General features: G+C 41.8%; 1 protein-coding gene across 4 annotated transcripts in view; it reads right to left on the minus strand.

Annotated features, from left to right (window-relative positions):
* The window catches only part of CRTAC1 (cartilage acidic protein 1), a 951030-nt gene that overhangs the window by 741917 nt on the left and 187480 nt on the right, over nucleotides 1–21633 (minus strand). For all 4 annotated transcript variants that reach the window (XR_012235617.1, XM_073595539.1, XM_073595541.1 and 1 more), the window contains exon 2: nucleotides 9715–9914. Coding sequence is in view for 3 of the 4 variants with exons in the window: in XM_073595539.1 (XP_073451640.1) it covers nucleotides 9715–9914 (200 nt within the window). In the remaining variant the exon portion in view is untranslated. The remainder of the gene's footprint in view (nucleotides 1–9714; nucleotides 9915–21633) is intronic.

Here is a 21633-nt window from a genome sequence, read left to right on the forward strand (position 1 = left end):
ATTTTCTCACCTCCAAAATTGTCCCCCAGAGCAAATCTTCTTACCAATGCCCCATGATTCCTCCCAGCATAAATCCACCCCCAGCACAAATCTTTATTAACTGCCCCCACCCCATGTCAAATGCCCTCCCCCCCAGTGCAACCCCCCCACCCCCCTGCAGACCTCAGATCAGCATGGCTCAATACAAGAGGCAACCTCTCCTCCCAACTCCTTCTCCTTCTCTTGTGCATGATAAACGTCAGAGCCCAGAAGGAGCCTAGCTTCCCTCGGCTTGGATCTGTATTGTTATTAAAGGCAGCCAGCGGGAAGAAATCTCGGCTGCTGCAGAAGGGGAGATTGCGGCACTAGGAACCCGAGGCCCACCTCGTAGTAGATGCTGGACAGGTGCTCTGGGTGCCCAGCGGTAGCGTGCCTCTGCCAGGTGAATATGTGGAGCCAAGTGCCAGAATTTGTTCACTGGGCTCTGGGACTCAGCCCCGGATCTTTTTGTGCCGCTAAGAATTTTGCGCCCTGTGGCCCCACCCACACTACAAAAACACTGACTGTAACTATACCTGCCTCTCCTTCAGCAATACTCCTTCACTGGCATTGACATCTTCGCCTGGCCTTCTTTTCTGGTTTGGGATCTTCAGTCACCTGGATTGGCCATGCCGAGATGATGTAACTCCTGGCCATGTGCAGCTCAGTGTACATTGTCAAGAATATTGTGACTGGGCAGATACAAATCCTTTACTGCGGAAGGGAGATGGTATGAGTCTTCTGTAATAGCCTGCCTGTGCAAACATTTTGAATTTTTAATCAAAGTATATATAAGCAATATATATATATATATATATATATATATATATATACACATACACACACTATAAGCAATACAGCTCGGTCACTTCTCTGCTCTCAGCCTATGACTGGACAGCAAAAAAGCAGCAGCAGACCTATTTTCCATCCATCTACTCGAGACCAGTATCGTTCCATTTCCTGTCAGGAACCAAGCGAAGCTTCCTATTTATGGTCGCTCCTCACCGCTCGGATTACCGCCTGAGCTTCCCCTTCTGTCAGATCAGCTGCGGCATTAGCTTCTCATAGGAGGAGTGTCGGCCCATGCATAAGGGACGCAGGGGCGCCGCCCCCTTAATCCATGCGCCCGATCCCTAATCTACATGCAGGGCGCCGGACGCATGGATTCCAATGGGGTTTTTTTTTTTTTTGAAGCACATGATTAGAGCTGGAGGCTCTAATTGGCTTCAAAAAAGGATGGGCTCGGGGCGCCGAGCACTGCACCCTGAACCCACCCAGTTGTGTGGCAATAGTCAATTAATAGTGCTAATGCCTGATGATCTGAGATGACGCTTGAATCATCCCGAAACCATCCTTCTCCCCTCTGGACCATGGAAAATTTGTCTTCCACAAAACCGGTCCCTGGTGCCAAAAAGGTTTTGGGGTTGCTGCTCTAAACCTTTAGCTCTGTCCACTCAATTTCAGCCCAGGTTCTACTGTGCAAAGAGAGAGTTGTACACCAAGTCAAATGCAGATATTTACACAAGCTGCATCTAAAATTACCCTTCAATATTTACTTGATGAAGCCATACCGCCATTTACTGATATCTTCTTCCTTTATTCCTGTCTGAAGCTCAGAGCCTTCAAAATTGAGCTTTTCAGTTATGCATGGACTCAACAAATGAATCGGCCACATGCTTTTCATCTCTCTAAGACTACAGTGGCTTAGTTCTTGGCTCTGCATTCCTGAACTTGAAGTCTCACTTCTCTAACAGTTGGGGTAGTCACATTCCTCCAGCTTCAATCTCGGTCACGTAGAATAAAAGACAAAATCAAAAGGCTAAGACAGACGTCATCATAAAGGTAACAGCGGGCCATCAGACCTGGGAACCCAGTAGGCGAGATCTCACCACTGAGTCCCAGAGACATTTTCTAGTGAACTCCCCATCATCTATTGTATGGAAATATTCCTTCTCATCGAGGACTTCAACAAAAGATTGAAGTAAAACTGACAGAGATATCAGAAGGCGCGATAAGCTAAGGTAATATTTCTTTTAATACCTTAGCTACAACTGCAATTTTTAATAACCTATACTAGTACTAGTAATAGGAGCACCAAACTGATGACCATAGAGTCCAGTTGTAATTAGTTCATATTGAGGGGGGGGGGGATAAAACAGACAATGTGTTTTGGGGGTTTGGGGGTTCAAACAGTCCCCCAACTATGCAGGGCATAAATGTTGTATAGAATTGAAGTAGGTTAACTCAAAAGGATATTAATGCAAGTTCTGCAGGTACCAATTCTGCATATGGACTTTTGATGGTATCCACAGACTACAACAACGTTTTGGAAAATTACAAACATTTAGCTGAATAAACGTTACATAAAATCTATACATACACCTTAACCCCTTCCCGCCAACCACTTCCCAGCTGTTTAAAAGTTCTAAAACCCGGGAGGTGAAGGCAAGCATTCGGGTCATGTGACTGCTGTGATTGCCTGTTACAACGGTCACATGATCGGAAAGCTCCCTACAGCATGATCATTTGTTTACACAGAGGAAGCCAGGGTCCCTATAACAGACCTAACAAGCTCAAAAGAACAATGCAAGTGTCATGGTCAAGAGTCGGGCCCAGAGGCCAGTAGCTATAGCAGTAGAGAGGCTCTCATTGACCAGCAAGATAAGTATACCAACAGGTCACCCTGGCAGATGACACAAGCTCACCCGAGGTGCGAGGTTGAAGCACTAACTGTTATTTACCAGAACTCCTGATGGTGGAGATGTGTTTTGCTGAGTGTTAGTACCAGGTCTCAGTCCTCAGGATTGCCCCACCAGGAGGTGAGCAAGCCGGGGTCCAGTAGCAGATATAGCAGGCAGGGATCAAACAGTAAACAGTATCAGTAAACAAGCCAAAGATTGTTAACAAGTGTTTGCAGGTTGGGATCGAGTGGAAGCATAGCTGAGAAACAAGCCAAAGATTGGTAATGAGTGATGGTGGAGATATAGACAGCTTCTGTTATGGAGAAGGAGTAAGATATTGGCTGGAGAGAGCACAATAATCTGGTAAAGAGGAAGTGGGGAGACATGGCTTAATTAGGAAGTTCATGGGAAAAACAAGAAGTTCAAGGGTCACAAGAAACAGGGTACAATGCAAGATTATCCAAAGGTTTAGACAAAATGCTGCCCAGCATCCCAGGTGGATCAGCAAGGAGAGCTGCTGCCAGGTGTACTAGGGGTTGTGGGTTCAGATCGTGGTCCTGACATGAGGTTGACAAGTACTGCATATGTCTTTATTTTATGTGAAGTTTATTCAAACAAATGTTTTTAATTTTCTGATACATTGGTGTAGTCCTGGGTACCTCAAAAGGCCATATGCAAAAATTGAGATCTGCAAGTCTTGAAATATTCGGGATGTGGTCCCCTATGCAACTAGCCCACCACTAGTCAATATTACAGTTTCTACAAATGGAAGTTGTATGGTTATTACTGTAACTCAAATTCAGATTACGTCTCTCATCCTGGTTGTCTACCTGTGTATGACCTGGACTTGGCTCCAGACTACGTTTCTCATCCTTGTTGTCTACCCGAGTATGACCTCGGCTTGGCTCCAGACTACGTCTCTCATCCTGGTTGTCTACCTGAGTATGACCCTGGCTTGACTCCACACTACATCTCTCATCCTGGTTGTCTACCTATCTATGACCCTGTCTTGGCTCCAAGACAACAATTTTCTTATACCTACCTATGCATGATCTCAGCACTGTTGCTCTCCAGACCTGCCCTATGAGTCCTTCCCTGTGCTGTCTTACCATGGGCATACAACCTGTCAATTATAGTTCCTAACGGGGTATATGAGACCCCTGTCTGCTGCCTGGATACCGCCCTTGCTGACCAACTCCATGGCCAACTATCAACCACCTGAATCCCTGGCACCCATGCTACTTTGTGCCTTGAACGCCTGTCACCATATTTTGGACCAGAAAGCCCTCTGGCCAGATCGGTCTCCAACCAGGTACATGACATTTTCAAAACATAACAATGTTCCTTCAGCATCCACAATACCTTTAATTCTATGTTAATAACCTCTGTACTAAGCTCATTATAGATTCATGTGATTTCAGCTGTCATCACTACATGACAAATAATTAAAGGACCCCCCCCCCCACATACACACATATTAAATGTACTGCAGCAAAGTTAATTATGGCTTCAAGGAGGACAAACGTTGAGGAAGATTATCAACAACAGCGGCGCTTGATTAAAAAAGAAGTACTTTTAATTAATCTCGTGTGTTCAAGATGACCTGTAATAACACCTTTATTAAAACCCACAGGAAGTACGGCAACAATGGCAGGTATCTCAGTGGAAAATGTCACAATATGTCCTGTAATCCACATAAAAGGAGAAGAAAAGGTGAAGCTGCAGTATAAAAATAAATATAAAATACCAAATAACTGCTAACCTTGGAGGATCTTCAAGACATTTACACTAATATGCATATGAACAAGGTGAACACGTGTACCTATACAATAGAATTCCTCTTGATCGGTTTGATTCAGATACATTTTACCATAAAATAGAACCACAATGCAAAAAAAAAAAAAAGACCATTGTTTAGCTGCTGAGAACATTAAAACATTAAACACTTAGCGGTAACCTTCACACAAAAAAGCATAAAATAAATAGTAAGTCTATCATAAAGCACTTCCATTACTTGTCCAAATGTCAAAGTTCAAACCTTAATAACATGACAGTTTATGTACTTCAAGGTGCAAAGTCTAGAATAGTCACACCAAAACTAAATCTTAGCAAAAGGAATAAATATAGCTGGCCATTGCATAGAGTTAATGAAGCCTGTGATTGCTAAGCTGACGTGTCTCACACATATTCATTCTATGTATATATTCCGTCATCTCCATTTCCACTATATCCCATCATTTCTTTTGAATATTCATTACGTTTTCTGACAAAAAGGGGCAGATTCTTTGTCATGCATTGCCCTGTTTTTGCTTTTGGCTAATATTTTATTTACTAGACAAAATTTTCGGAGATTCAGATGTATCCGAATTGTATCACAATAATTGTAATGTATCACAATAGTAACAAATTTCAATTAATCTGAAATAAATGAAAATGAAACAAATTATCTGAGTTCGGAAAAATGAGTTAGAATATGAATATTACAATTTAATTTGAATTTAAATATACCGTAAAATACGAATTTGAAAATGTATTTGAATTTACTGTTGGAAACATATTGCAATACATACATTAAGGTATAAGACCCCTTTCACACTGAGGTGCTTTTCAGGTGATTTCGCGCTAAAAAAAGCACCTGACAAGCTCACGAAAACCAATTTACATTAGAATCATTTAGGCCCCTTTCACACCGAGGTGCTTCTAAACTGCCGGTAAAATACTGAGCGCTTTTGAAGAGCTTTTCAGGCGCTTTTGAAGCCCTTTCCATTCATTTCAATGGAGAGTGGAGCGTTTTTACCGCCCTGCCAGCGCACTGCCCCAGTGTGAAAGCATTCATTGATTTTAATGGAAGTATGTTTTCGTGAGCTTTTCAGGCACTTTTTTTTTGCGTGAAAGCACCTGAAAAGTGCCTCAGTGTGAAAGGGGTCTTAATGCTTTCACACTGGGGCGGTGCGCTGGCAGGGCAGTGAAAAAAACTCCTGCAAGCAGCATCTTTGGAGCATGTATGAAGCGCTAAAAAAAGCACCTCAAAATCACCGCTCTCCATTAAAATGAATGGGAAGCGCCTCAAAAGCACCTGAAAAGTGCTTCAAAAGCGCTTCAAAGCGGTTCTTTTTAGAGTGCTTTCACACTGCCGGCAGTGTCAGCGGTAAAGCGGTGCTATTTTTAGCGCCGTTTTACCGTCATTTTAGCGGCGCTATTTTAACCCCCGCTAGCATTCGAAAAAGGGTTAAAACAGCCCACAAAACACCGCTGCAGCGGCGCTTTGCCAGCGGTACGGCACTTTGCCAGCGGTACGGCGCTACAGCGGCGCTGCCCATTGATTTCAGGGGCGCTATAGGAGCAGCGCTGCAAAGAAGCTGTTGGCAGGACTTTTTGTGATGCCCTGCCAGCACAGCACCCCAGTGTGAAAGCACTCAGGCGCTTTACAGGCGCTATCTTTAGCGCTAAAGCGCATGAAAAACGACTTCAGTGTGAAAAGGGCTGCAGAAGCTCCCGCCTCAGTGTGAAAGCAGCTAAACGTGAAAATGGAAAATGGAGGTGGGACTGTACATGAAGCATGTCATTGTGATTGATGAAAAAATATGTAAATTTAAAATTTACCTCTAACTTTCCAATAAAAGTGAAATAAGATGATGATTTTTACGAAGAGAAGAGGAGAGGAAGAGGAAGAGGAAGAGGAAGAGGAGAGGAGAGGAGAGAAGAGAAGGGAAGAGAAGAGAAGAGAAGAGAAAGGGAAGAGAAGAGAAAGAGAAGAGAAAGAGAAGAGAAGAGAAGAGAAGAGAAGATAAGAGAAAGAGGAAGAAAAAGAGGAAGAGGAGAGAAGAGAAGAGGAAGAGAAGAGAAGAGAAAGAGGAAGAGGAAGGGAAGGGAAGGGAAGGGAAGGGAAGGGAAGGGAAGGGAAGGGAAGGGAAGAGAAGAGAAGAGAAGAGAAGAGAAGAGAAGAGAAGAGAAGAGAAGAGAAGAGAAAGAGGAAGAGAAGAGAAAGAGGAAGAGAAGACGAATATAGCCTTCCTCCATAATCCACATTTCGAATCAATTCAAAAACAAATATACAATACAAAATTCAAAAATGAATCATTCTAACATAACAAATATGACAAAGCAAAATTATTAACTTAACAAACCGAAACAAATTTTTCCCTTGTGCAAATTTCTAATATTTACATCCGTCCTCCTTTTACAATGAGGTCATCAAGTTCTGAGACCAACCCAACCCCTTTTACCACTTACAGGCCAGCCTGTATCCTCCTTGATTTCCTGCACTCAGCTGGGTTCCAAGGCCCTGGAGTCTAGTCTGCTCTTGCTCCACTATAACCCACCATCCAAATTACAGACGTTCAGATCCAAACAAGGTTTATTGAGATGACAGCACACTGCTCACTCCCAACCAAAGCCAAGTCCCTGGTCTGTTTCACCTACAACAGGGCTTAATCATGGGGTACATGATTTTTTTCCATGAACTCATCCAGTTCTTGGTGCAATTCCTGACCGATAATCTGCTTATATCCGTTCTGGTGTGGGTAATTTCAACAATGTTTCTAAATCGGGCAATATTTTTCTGTTGGCAACATAATGTTGGGTGCATTGACCTCGTTGGGTAAATTGTGTGACAGACTGGGTTTTTGGACCTCTGGCATATGTTACATCCTACTGCTGCTAAAGAGTATACTTTTTCTATAATTGCATAACTCATTATCAAGAATGGATCCAGCTTTGGGGGGCAGTTCCTTAGGTAAGAGCTGTGGACATAGAGGCAAGGAACATCACTGACCATTCCACTATCGGCGTGACAATTCAGACTGCAACCTTAAACCCTACACACCAAAGAAGTTTGGCTCCAGACAAGGTTTAGTGCAATGACAGCATACTGCTCACTCCCACCTAAAGCCATGTCCACAATAGGTTTCACCCACAATAGGGCTTAATTATGAGGAACATGAGATTTCCATGAACTCATCAAACTCATCCAATATACTCCCTATGCCCGTTTTGACATATGTTACATCCTACTGCTAAGGAAAATGCTTATTATTTTATAACACTTAACCTATTATCTAGGATTGATTTAGCTTTGGGGGGGGGGGCAAGTTCCTTAGGTAAGATCTGAGGACATAGAAGCAAGGAACATCTCTGACCATCAAACCAAAGGGGTGACCATTCAAACTGCATGGGGGCAGCCTGTGGAAATTGGGCAGTGAATCTTACTTGGTCAACCCTGATTAATTGTCATATCCGTATCTAATCCCAACTTACTTTTTTAAACTAGATTGCAGACTCCTGCTACATGGGGATTTTTATGGGATACTTTAAGAGGGGTATTCTCATAAAGAATGTAAGCGTCAATAAGCAGTAGGAGAAGGGAGGACGAGGTCCACTAAAGAGTTCTCGCTGAAGAATCTACTTGTAATTCTAACCCAAACCATGTTACGAAGTCTACTTGGTTAACACTTCAGGCCATATTGGACACAGAGAGCATGTAAAACAATTTTTACAAAAAGAAATTGTACTGGGCAGAAGGGCATAAGGTAGGTAGAATGCTCGCACACATAGCTTGCTCCCAACGGAAGAAAATGATAGTCACCAGTGCCAGCAGTATGCTAATTATAGACCTCTTTGACTTACTAATGGTCTTAAGGAACCTTTATCAAACTATACCTTGAAGGCTTTTTGTGCTCTGGAGGAGCTGGATGCTTATTTGGGGGCTTCTTACTGTCTCTCAACTGGATCAGGTGGATTGAAAATGTATGACTCCCCCCCCTCAAAACCAAAGAAAACCCCCCACTGATAACAACGACGGGGCAGAATTCTTTCCATTTACACCAACGATGGGGCATCATTTCTCCCGCTGATACAAGTGATGGGGCACTATTGCTTCCACTGATACCTATGATGAGGAACTATTCCTTACACTGACATCAACAATAGGGCACTATTCCTCCCACTAATACCAATGATGGGGCACTATTCCTCCCACTGATACCAATGATGAGGCACTATTCCTCCCACTGACACCAATGATGGGACACTATTCCTCCCACTGACACCAATGATGGGACACTATTCCTCCCACTGACATCAATGATGTAACACTATTCCTCCCACTGACACCAATGATGAGGCACTATTCCTCCCATTGACACCAATGATGAGGCACTATTCATCCCACTGACACCAATGACGAAGCACTATTCCTCCCACTGACACCAATGATGGGACACTATTCCGCCCACTGATACCAATGATTGGGCACAAATCCTCCCTCTGACACCAATGATGGGACACTATTCCTCCCTCTGACACCAATGATGGGGCACTATTCCTCCCACTGATACCAATGATGGGGCACTATTCCTCCCACTGACACCAATTATGGGACACTATTCCTCCCACTGACACCAATGATGGGACACTATTCCTTCCACTGACACCAATGATGGGGCACTATTCCTCCCACTGACACCAATGATGGGGCACTATTCCTCCCACTGACACCAATGATGGGACACTATTCCTCCCAATGACACCAATGATAGGACACTATTCCTCCCTCTGACATCAACAATGGGGCATAATTCCTTCTGCTGACACTATTTCTTCCACTTACATCAAAGATGGGACACTGTTTACTCTCACTGGATGCCAAGACATTTTCTACTCCCACTGGCCCTAGTCCAGTCCCCCCCCCCCTTAATCTGAAAGACAGTAAACTGGCCCTTTGTTTAGAAAGCCCCCCTGATCTAGATGATCAGAAATCTTGTGTCCCAGCAATGATATTTTAATTGCATGCCAGCGTATGGAGGATATGAATGCACTGCCTTAGTGGTAGCTCTATGTTATTTCTGTACATGTTTTCCCTATGTCTTTGCTAAGACCCCCCCCCCCCCCTTTCTTACTTAGATTTTATGTCTTGTAAAGAAAAAAAAATAAACTAAAAGGCAATAAAAAATATTATTTGATGAAAAAAATGCTACATTTAGTATATATATTATAAAAGGCTTTGAATGACACTTACCCAGCGACTACAATTTCAAAGTCTCCATCATTGTCCACATCAGTGATGGCCACCCCGTAGTTCAGCTGCGTCGGGTTGTTTTCGTAATCTGGCGGTAGGGCGGTGGCGGTGATAGCCGTGAACATGGGCTCCGAGCGCTGAGCGCCCCCACAGTACAGAACAATGGAAAGCAGCAAGACCAGGAGCATCATCCTTGACATCTGGAAATAAAACATACAATATGGTCAGGACTTCTTCGCTCTGAGGGCACTATCCAATTTATGTAACAATCAAAGCGGTTCTTGTAAACTGGTTTTATTGAGCGCATCAAATAATAAAAGATTCCTTTTTTTTTTTTTATTTTGCAACATCTGAGAGAATGTCAAAGGAAAACACACCGGGGTAAACTGAATTTCCTCTTTATTTAACCCTAGGTGTGACTACGGAACCGATACTCTAATCTCTGAAAAAGCTACAATGAACTCATTTATGTTCTATGATGTTATTATGAACACACATAGTACAAATGTGTAATATAAATACATAATAACTATATAATTAGGCGGATTGCACCCAAGCATTCAATATGAAGTGATTAGCATATGATCGGGATAGGATTGTGAAGACTGTAATTACAATAAGAAACTGTAACCTTTTTATGTCGATATGTTAAGTACAACACAAAATGATACAGCACTCAAAAAAAGACTTAACTCCCTAGTAACACAACAAATCATAAACATAAGTGTCCATTCAAACTCATTAAAGTGCAAGTGCATCATTCTAAAAGTATAAATATAACTCTCAATAATACCTCCAATGAATCCAAATAATAGGTATAGAACACAGTGCCGGGACAAGGTCATCTAGAGCCCAGGGTGAACATACCAATGTATGTTGTGCCCCCCAAGAGGGAAAAAAATCTTGTCAGCAAAATTCCCCCCCCAAAAAAAAAGAATTACTCTGCATGTTTACCCCCTAAAATTGCCCCTCCTCCCAGTACAAATTTGCCCCAATGCAGAAATCCCCTATCCCAGCACTAATCTTTGCCCTCCCCATCCCCCCTACCAGCTTAAATCCTCTCTCTCTCCCTAATCCCCCCCCCTAAAAAAATTGCCCCTCATAGCACAAATCCTCCATTACTCAAATTTCTCAAATCCTCCCCCCACCACTCCAAACCCCCCTCCCAGCACAAATACCCCCCACCCCAATTTTCCCTCCAGCACAAATACCCCCCCAATTGTCACTAATCCTACTAGCACAAATCCCCCCCCCCCAACAAAAGAAATGACCCATCCTAGCACTAATCCCCCCCCCTAGCAACCCCCCCCCAATCCCCCCTCCTAGCACAAATCCTCTTCCCCATCCCCCCTCCCAACACAAATCCCCAAAATTACCACTCCCAGCACCCCTCCAAAATTCCTATCTTAGAACTATTCTTACCCCCTGCTGTCCCCTAAATTCCCCCTCCCAACATAAATCTTCTTCCCCCAATCTCCTCCCAGTGCCCCCTCCCCACCTCTCATGATACCAGAGTGCCCAGGGCAGATGTCCCTTCTGTCCACCCTTTGTCCCGGCCCTGAAAGGGCTTTATCATTAGGGAGGAGCCGATAGTAGGTTTTGACCAAACTTCGGCTTTGAGGCATTTGAATGAATACCCTCCAAATACCACTCCCAGCACCCCCCAAATACCACTCCCAGCACCCTCCAAATACCACTCCCAACACCCCCCAAATACCACTCCCAACACCCCCCAAATACCACTCCCAACACCCCTTCAAAACCCTGCTGGAACCAAACTCAGGACAGTTCCATTCATCACCAACTGTCACGTTAGGTATATCATATTAGGGAAACATGGGTACTTACAGGGAACTTAGGAGAAGAAGAAGGGGTAATTTAAACTAATCAGTCGTTGTTTAGTATCACTTTAAGTAAGGAGCCCAGACGGGATAAAAGTCAGCAGTAATCAGTCGTCACCGGTACTGAAAACGGGAAGGTGTTGGCACCATTTGAAGCCTGAAGATGGCCTCATTCTTACTTTGTCAATTTTAATCTTAGCGTGGGTTTACATAATATAAGTATTTTTTTTGTTCTATAAAACTAAAAATAAGCAAATTATGCAAAAAGCCGACAAATCAAATAATCCACTTTGAAAAATCCAAAATAACGGCCCTGAGATTACATGACATGAAAAAACGAAATCAATAGACAAGTCAAAGTCGTACAGTGCAGAGCAAATAAAGACATCGCAGCCTTGAAAACCCAATGACAGAGCTGTGAATGAAAGCTGAATTCTGGGTAGATATTAAAAATTACCAATGAATACAGTTATGGTTTATGTAACCACTTCAATTGTTGTTGTTCAGTCGTTCAGTGGTCCGTATGGTCTGAGCCTTGACAGGCTGACCCCCCACCCCTTCAACCCCCCACCCCTTCAACCTCTGCAACCTGGCAGCACTCATACATCTATTTCCCAAAGACAACCTCTGGATATGACGCTGAACACGTGACCTCAACTTCTTTGGTGGACCATGGCGAGGCCTGTTCTGAGTGGAACCTGTCCTGTTAAACAGCTGTATGGTCTTGGCCACCGTGCTGCAGCTCAGTTTCAGGGTCTTGGCAATCTTCTTATAGCCTAGGCCATCTTTATGTAGAGCAACAATTCTTTTTTTTTTCAGATCCTCAGAGAGTTCTTTGCCATGAGGCTCCATGTTGAACTTCCAGCGACCAGTATGAGAGAGTGAGAGCGATAACACCAAATTTAACACACCTGCTCCCCATTCACACCTGAGACCTTGTAACACTAACGAGTCACATGACGCCGGGGAGGGAAAATGGCTAATTGGGCCCAACTTGGACATTTTCACTTAGGGGTGTACTCACTTTTGTTGCCAGCGGTTTAGACATTAATGGCTGTGTTTTGTGGTTATTTTGAGGGGACAGAAAATTTACACTGTTATACAAGCTGTACACTCACTACTTTACATTGTAGACAAGTGTCATTTCTTCAGTGTTGTCAAATGAAAAGATAGAAGGAAATATTTACAAAAATGTGAGGGGTGTACTTACTTTTGTGAGATACTGTATATATATATATATATATATATCTATATATATATAGATATATATACATTCCTGGAATGCCGGGATTGCTAAGGCTGGTCATACACGGTACCATGGATTGCAGGAAAGAAATGATCACGATTCCCCCATCAACACAGGCAGTGCTGATAGAGGAATCCCTCTTGCCGAGCCATTGTCTGCTCCTGGCGGGAGGGGGGTAGGGGTCGGGGGAAGACGTCTCCCGCTGGGAGAAGACAGTGATGATCTCTATCAGCTATAGCAGCCATTAACGATAGTCATAAGAGAATCCGGCAGGTAGGTTGTATTCAAGTTGAGCGATCACTCAACTTGGTATATTGAGCCTGCCCATTAACGGTTCGAATCTTGGCCGGTTCCTGTTGAACCAACCAAGATTAGAACCGTGTATGGCCAGCATGTCACGTTTGCTTGTTTTCTCAACCAAACTGTCAAACCATCAAATGACTGGTGTCATAACTGATCACATGTGCAGCACCATGGCAGTTGCAGATCAAACAGAAGCAGCTTTCTTGGAGGGCAGGTCGGCCTGGTCAGCCTGGCAGCAAGGTCATTGCTGGGTGCATTCCTGGATAACCAAAGCCGGCCATAGATGGATCAAATCTCGACTGGTTCAGCAGGGACTGGCCGAGATCCAATTCATCTACAGGCAGGCTGGCTGTACTGAAGTCGATCTATCAATCAACTTCAGTACAACCAGTCAAATTTTTTGCATGTGCTTACATGGACATTGATGAATAGGGACAAGCTAGGTGAATGAATACATAGACATTAGCAAATACGGACAAGCTAGGTGAATGAATACATGGACATTGATGAATAGGGACAAGCTAGGTGAATGAATACATGGACATTGATGAATAGGGACAAGCTAGGTGAATGAATACATGGACATTGATGAATAGGGACAAGCTAGGTGAATGAATACATGGACATTGAAGAATAGGGACAAGCTAGGTGCGTGAATAACTGGACATTGGTGAATAGGGACAAGCTAAGTGAATGAACACGTTAATAGGCAGATAGGGGAAAGCTAGGTGAATGAATAGTTAGTCTGGTTGAAAAAAAAGACACACGTTCATTCAGTTCAACCCACAGAAAAAACAAAGCAAAAACAAAAACACACACCATTTAAAAACCTCCATATACACAAACACATGATCCATTTTGCCCCGGAAGAGGAAAAAAAATTCTTCCAGATCCCCAAGAAGCATGGACATTGGCGAAGAGGCACAAGCTAGGTAAATGAACAAATGAGCATTTGTGATTATGCACAAGCAAGGTGAACGAACACATGGACCTTGTATCTAGGGGCTATTAGTATCTAGGCGGCATTGTATATAAGGGCATTGTATCTAGGGGGTATTAGTATCCAGGGGGTATTGTATCTATAGGGTATTAGTATCCCGGTGGGTAACAGTATCCCGGGGGTATTAGTATCCAGGGGGAAGTGTATCTAGGGGGTATTAGTATCCAGGAGGTATTGTATCTAGGGGGCATTGTATCTAGGGGGTATTAGTGTCCAGGGGGTATTGTATTTAGAGGGCATTGTATTTAGGGGCTATTAGTATCTAGGGGGTATTAGTATCCAGGGGCCATTGTATCAAGGGGGTATTAATATCCAGGGGGTATTGTATCTAGGAGGTATTAGTATCCAGGGGGCATTGTATCTAGGGGGTATTAGTATCCAGGGGGTATTGTATCTAGGAGGTATTAGTATCCAGGGGGCATTGTATCTAGGGGGTATTGTATTCAGGGGGTATTAGTATCCAGGAGGTATTGTATCTAGGGGGCATTGTATCTAGGGGGTATTAGTGTCCAGGGGGTATTGTATTTAGGGGGCATTGTATTTAGGGGCTATTAGTATCTAGGGGGTATTAGTATCCAGGGGGCATTGTATCTAGGGGGTATTAGTATCCAGGGGGTATTGTATCTAGGGGGTATTAGTATCCAGGGGGCATTGTATCTAGGGGGTATTAGTATCCAGGGGGTATTGTATCTAGGGGGTATTAGTATCAAGGGGGCATTGTATCTAGGGGGTATTGTATCTAGGGGTATTGTATCCAGGGGGTATTAGTATCCAGGAGATATTGTATCTAGGAGCCTTGTATCTAGGGGTATTAGTATCCAGGGGGTATTGTATCTAGGGGGTATTAGTATCCAGGGGGCATTGTATCTAGGGGGTATTGTATTCAGGGGGTATTAGTATCCAGGAGGTATTGTATCTAGGGGGCATTGTATCTAGTGGGTATTAGTGTCCAGGGGGTATTGTATTTAGGGGGCATTGTATTTAGGGGCTATTCGTATCTAGGGGGTATTAGTATCCAGGGGGCATTGTATCTAGGGGGTATTAGTATCCAGGGGGTATTGTATCTAGGGGGTATTAGTATCCAGGGGGCATTGTATCTAGGGGGTATTAGTATCCAGGGGGTATTGTATCTAGGGGGTATTAGTATCAAGGGGGCATTGTATCTAGGGGGTATTGTATCTAGGGGTATTGTATCCAGAGGGTATTAGTATCCAGGAGATATTGAATCTAGGAGCCTTGTATCTAGGGGGTATTAGAATCCAGGGGGTATTGTATCTAGGGGGCACTGTATTTAGGGGGTATTCGTTTCTAGAGGGCATTGTATCCAGGAGGTATTTGTATCCAGAGGGTATTAGGATCCAGGGGGTATTGTATTCAGGGAGGCATTGTATCAAGGGGGTATTGTATTCAGGGGGTATTAGTATGTGGGAGTTATTGTATCTGGGGGTATTAGCATCTGGGGGGGTATTAGCATCCGGGGGTACTGTATCTAGGGGGGTATTAGTACCCGGGGGTACTGTATCTAGGGGGCATTGTATCTAGGGGGTAGTAGTATCTGGGAGGGGGGGGGTATTGTATCCCACAGACACAAGGAGACCCCTTGTTAATAATAGTGCCGGCACAGAAATAAGAGAATGGCGATGTATTTAGCACAATTTATTGGGAATAATAGAATTGTGTGCACACTGTGCTCTATTTAATGGTAAAGTAAATGAAAAAAAAAAACAAATCTTCAGCGGCTGTCTTCATTATGGGGAAATATACCGTCCCTTTTATTTTCTCTTTATTGGTCTGTAAATGTTCAGTAAAGTCTATAGACGTACATTTTCTGCACAAGGTTATTACAGAGGAGCTCCGAGCCCATTAATACCGGGGGGCAGATGAAGTCCCAATACACTTTATGTAGTTAAGTCTCATAATAGTGAAAAACAATGACGGACTAAACTCACGTCATTATAGAAATCAGGAGATACAAATAGATTGCTGAGCAGCAATGAAAATTATAATGGAGTTATTCATTTCTCAGAAAAAAAAAAAAAATAATAATAAAAAATCCATCATTTATCATTATCTATAATATCAGTGATATGCGATTTATTTGTCTACATGCTTGCCTTTTTTTTTTTTTTTTTTTTAATGAGGGAAAAAAAAAAAAAAAATCTTTAAAAAACGAAGGAGATAAAAGTTTTTTTGTTTCATCCGATGGCGTTAAAAAAAAAGCAACAGTGAATAAAATTGATGAATTTCTTTTTAAAAAGAAGAAGGACGCAGCTGCAAAAAGCAAAATAAAGAAGATAAAAGAGCAAAGGATAAAAAAAAAACAGATTTTTTCTATACACAGAAATGTATTTCATGTATGTCAAAGACAATCATTATTCAAATCCGCAGATACCGGTTCTGACACCGAATTCTCCGCACTCAAAACAATAGACAATGCCGAGGAGAAGCCATTGTGCTATAGAAAAGTGAAGGAATATGGAGGAGTTCCTTCCTTTATATAAAAAGCTCAATGTTTGAGTGAAATACTTGATAAAATTAGAATAGTGATGAAGATCTATTATCAAAAAATGAACAAGAAATAATCACTTTTTTTTAGCAATGCTGCCTAATAACAAAGGAGACACTTACTGGTTTTTGTTCATTTTATTCAAGGCGGTATTAAACCCAAAAACCAAAATGTAATATATTGCAGCTTACCAATCATTAGATGTGGTGGCCGCATTTGTTTTCTTTTTTTTTTTTTAGGGTTCTCCCCCTCTGTTTTTACCCGGTGATCCGCTCAGTAAACACACCTCCTGTATTAGACCCCTTTCACACTGGGGCGGTTTGCAGGCGTTATTGCGCTAAAAATAGCGCCTGCAAACTGACCCAAAACAGCCGCTGCTGTTTGTTCAGTGTGAAAGCCCGAGGGCTTTCACACTGAAGCGGTGCGCTGGCAGGTGAAGAAAAAAATCTCCTGCAAGCTGCATCTTTGGAGCGGTGAAGGAGCGGTGTATTCACCGCTCCTAAACCGCTCCTGCCCATTGAAATCAATGGGACAACGCGGCTATACCGCGGCAATACCGCGGCTATAGCCGCGCTGTACGAGTGGTTTTAACCCTTTTTCGGCCGCCAGCGGGGGGTTAAAACCGCACCGCTAGCGGCCGAATACCGCGGTAAAACAGCGCTAAAAATAGAGCTGTTTTACCGCCGACGCCCCCCTAGCCTTAGAGTAGATATGTGCAATTCGTTTCGTTACGTTCTTTAACGAATTTCGACAAATTCAGAAAGATCTGAATTAACGAAAACCCGTTTTATGAATTCGAGTGTTCGTAAATCTGTAAATTCGTGAATTTGTTAATTTAAAATTCGTAAATTCGAAAATTCGAAAATGCAAGAATTCGAAAATCCAGAAATTAGAAAATAGGTAAATTCGAAAATTGGTAAATTCAAAAATTCAGGAATTAGAAAATCCGAAAATAAGAAAGAAAATCCAAAAATTTTAAATAACGAAAATCCGAAAAATTTTAAATAATAAGCAATTAACTAATAATAACTAGGAATTGGAATATCCTTTCAAACTTGGCTGTTAATGAACATAATGAATACGAATTTTTGAATTTTGGCCCAAAACGAATTGCACATGTCATTGTCTAAGAGTTTCCAGGCAAGTAGGGAAAGAGCATGGACCTCCCTGAAAAACACAGACCAGCCAGGCTGCATTCCATCCCTCGAAAACAGACGTTGTCAGTTCATCCGAGACCTGCTGCTACACTGTAGCCATTTTTTAAACAAATTTTTACAAATTTGTTAATTGGGAAATATCCAAATTTACGAAAGCCCGTTTAACAATTTTTTACAAATATTCGTAAATTTGAATATTCGAAAATACGTAAATTTGTAAATTCAAACATTTGAAAATTCGGAAATTCGAAAATTCAGAAATTCGGAAATTCAGAAATTCGAAAATTCAGAAATTCGAAAATTCAGAAATTCGAAAATGCGAAATTCGGAAATTCGGATATTCGGAATTTGGAAATTCGAAAATTTGAAAATCCTAAAATAAGAAAGAAAATCCAAAAATTCAAAAACCCGAAAATTTGAAAATCTGAAATAACAACAAAACTAATAATAACTTAACTATTACTAACTAATAAATTATAGGTCAAAAAGGAAGCAAAAAATCCTAATAATAAGTCTTTCAAGCTTCAGCGCTGCTGAAGCTTGAAAGACTTATTACTAGAATTTTTCCTTCCTTTTTAAATTATGTTTTATATTATAGTAGCTGCTTAATTAGACTAGGATTAAAATAATTTTTATCTAAGCGCTGGATAATTTTTTGTTTTGTATTATATTATAGGTATTGGAATTTCCTTTCAAATTTAGCTGTTAGTGAACGTAACGAATCCAAATTTATCCAAAGTTACGAATTATCTGAAATAACTAATGCCGCATCTAAACAAATGGAACGGAATGAACTAATAATAATAATAATAAAAATAAAACATTTTTATTATTATTGTTATTTATTATTATTATTAATTCGTTATGTTCCATTAGTTTAGATACAGCATTCGTTAACTTAAATCTTGATTGCTATCACATTATAGTACTTAACCATTCTTTTTAACACAAAATAGAAAGAGACATAATGATTAACATACACTGCGTGTACCACAAATACCAACAATTATAATTATCATCAAAACATCTACTAACAAACGTATCCAATAATCATTATCCACATCCCATTATAGGAAGGATTTGTATGTAAGTTTGGTGGTATAAATTAAAAGCTATCACAGACCCGATGGTATTTGGTTCCCAATAGAATATCGAAATACAGTGGCACCTTGGATTACGAGCATAATCCATTCCTGGACAATGCTTGTAATCCAAAGCACTCGTATATCAAAGCGAGTTTCCCCATAGAAGTCAATGGAAACCAAGATCATTTGTTCCGCATTGACTTCTATTGCTTGCAATACCGCATGTGGCCAGAGGTGGGGGGGGGTGCCGGGGAGCCTCGGAAATACTCGGGGACAGCTCGGCTGAACTCGGAAAGGCTCGGAAACTCTTGGGAACGGAGTATTTCCAAGTGTTTCCGAGTATTTCTGAGTGATTCCGAGTATTTCCGAACGGCTCTGAACCGTTCCGAGTGTCACCGGCGCCCCCGCACCTCTGGCCAAATGCGGTACTGCACATCACATTAGCTTGAATTCTGCTAGTTTTGCGAGACAACACTCACAAACCGAGTCAGGATTTTTTTTAAAAATTGCTCGTCTTTCAAACCGCGTTAATCGTTAACCAAGGTTCCACTGCTTCTGATTACCCCGGAGCTCGTTTTCACGGCTGTTCAGAGTTAACTCCACTCAACTCCACTCAGCACTCAACTTCATATTTGGTGGGATTGCCCAATTGCCCAAAAATTCTGGAAGGCAGTTTTTGACTTAGCCTCCAAAATATTTGATACACCTATACAGCCCAATCCTGCTACAGCCCTAATATAGAAACCAATCAGTAAGTAGTAATGATGTGCAGTAACCTCTAGCAACCAGTCAGTAAGTGGTTGGGATGTGCAGTAACCTCTAGGAACCAATCAACTAACAGAAATTATGTGCTGTAACCTCTAGCAACCAATCTCAATCACTGCCTGATCTACTGCAGTAAACTCATTATGAGTCTAGCGGCCAATTACTGCAAGTCTCAGAAAATGTTTGCCCAGGACCCAATCAACATTGAAGACAGTCCTGGCCCTACTAAACCTGAAACTTGATGGGATGGAACGGAATGAATTATTAATAATAATAATAATAATAATAATAATAATAATGATAGTAATTACACTTTTTTATTCTTTTTATTATTGTTATTTATTATTATTAATTTGTTAACGTTCCATTCGTTTATATGCGGCATTCGTTATTTCGGATAATTCATAACTACAGATAAATTCGTATTCGTTACGTTCGCTAACAGCCAAATTTGAAAGGATATTCCAATACCTATAATTTAATAGTTAGTAATAGTTAAGTTATTATTAGTTAGTTTTTTGAATTTTCGGGTTTTCAAATTTTCGGATTTTCGTTCTTTTGAATTTTCGTTCTTATTTTCGAATTTTCGTATTTTCGAATTTCCGAAATTTCGTATTTTTCGTATTTTGAATTTCCGAATTTCTGAGTTTTCGAATATTCGAATTTATGAATTTACGAATTTTTGAATATTCGAACTTACGAACATTCGAAAAAATTTGTTAAACAGGTTTTTCGTTAATTCGGATATTTCCAAATTAACGAATTTGTAAAAATTTGTCAAAAAACGAATTCGGAACGAAACGAATTGCACATATCTACAGTGTAGCAGCAGGCCTCGGATGAACTGACAATATCTGTTTTGAGAGATGGAATGCAGCCTGACTGGTCTGTGCCCAAACAGGGAGGTTTTTGGGGAGGTCCATGCTCTTTCCCTACTTGCCTGGAAACTCTTATGCCGCGTACACACGGTTGGAATTTCCGAACAAATGTTCGATGTGAGCTTGTTGTCGGAAATTCCAACTGTGTGTAGGCTCCATCGGACATTTGTTTTCGGAATTTCCAACAACAAAAATTTGGGAGCTGGATCTCAAATTTTCCAACAACAAAATCCGTTGTCGTAAATTCCGATTGTGTGTACACAATTCCGACGCACAAAGCTCCACGCATGCTCGGAATCAAGCAGAAGGAGCCGCACTGGCTATTGAACTTCATTTTTCTCGGCTCGTCGTATGTGTTGTACTTCACCACGTTCTTGGTGATTGGAATTTCCAACAACATTTGTGCGACCGTGTGTATGCAAGACAAGTTTGAGCCAACATCCATCGGAAATAAATCCAGGATTTTGTTGTCGGAATGTCCGATCGTGTGTACGCGGCATTAGACAATTGGTTTTGGCTCAAAATTCGGATGAATTTTTGGTTATCCTGAGGTTCGGATGTATCTCCGAAAGAAATAGTAACACATTTTGTTGAAATTCATTTAACTTCGTTTAATATATTCATTTTCTAACGAATTCCACATTTTCGGAACGATTTGAATTCGGATCAGTCGAAAAATGATCGACCGATTTGAATTCTGTATGAAGATTAGCTGGTTGTTAAGGAGCGGGCCGGAAAGCCAGCCGCCACTTTCCCCACTGACAGCTGAAATGTAAACAAAAGAATGGCGGTAATGAAAAAGTCAGAAAAATACCATATCCCCCCCCCCCAATCATTACCAGGCCCTTTGGGTCTGCTATGGATGTTAAGTGGAACCCCACATCAGTAAAAAAAAAAAAAGTGTGGGCTCTCCCCAAAAATCCATACCAGACCCTTATCCGAGCATGCAGCCCCGCAGGTCAGGAAAAGGGGGGAGGGCTTGCTCGCCCCCCTCCCCTTTCCTAGACTGCCGATGACAGCTGATGAGTCAGCGGTTGTTAAGGACACGGCGGCCAGCCAGCTCCTTAACAACCAGCTATTCTTCACACAGAATTTGAATTGCTCAATCACTTTTCGACCAATCCGAATTTGAATCGTT

Source organism: Aquarana catesbeiana, linkage group LG08 (genome assembly GCF_042186555.1).
Source record: "Aquarana catesbeiana isolate 2022-GZ linkage group LG08, ASM4218655v1, whole genome shotgun sequence".
Lineage (NCBI taxonomy): Eukaryota > Metazoa > Chordata > Amphibia > Anura > Ranidae > Aquarana > Aquarana catesbeiana.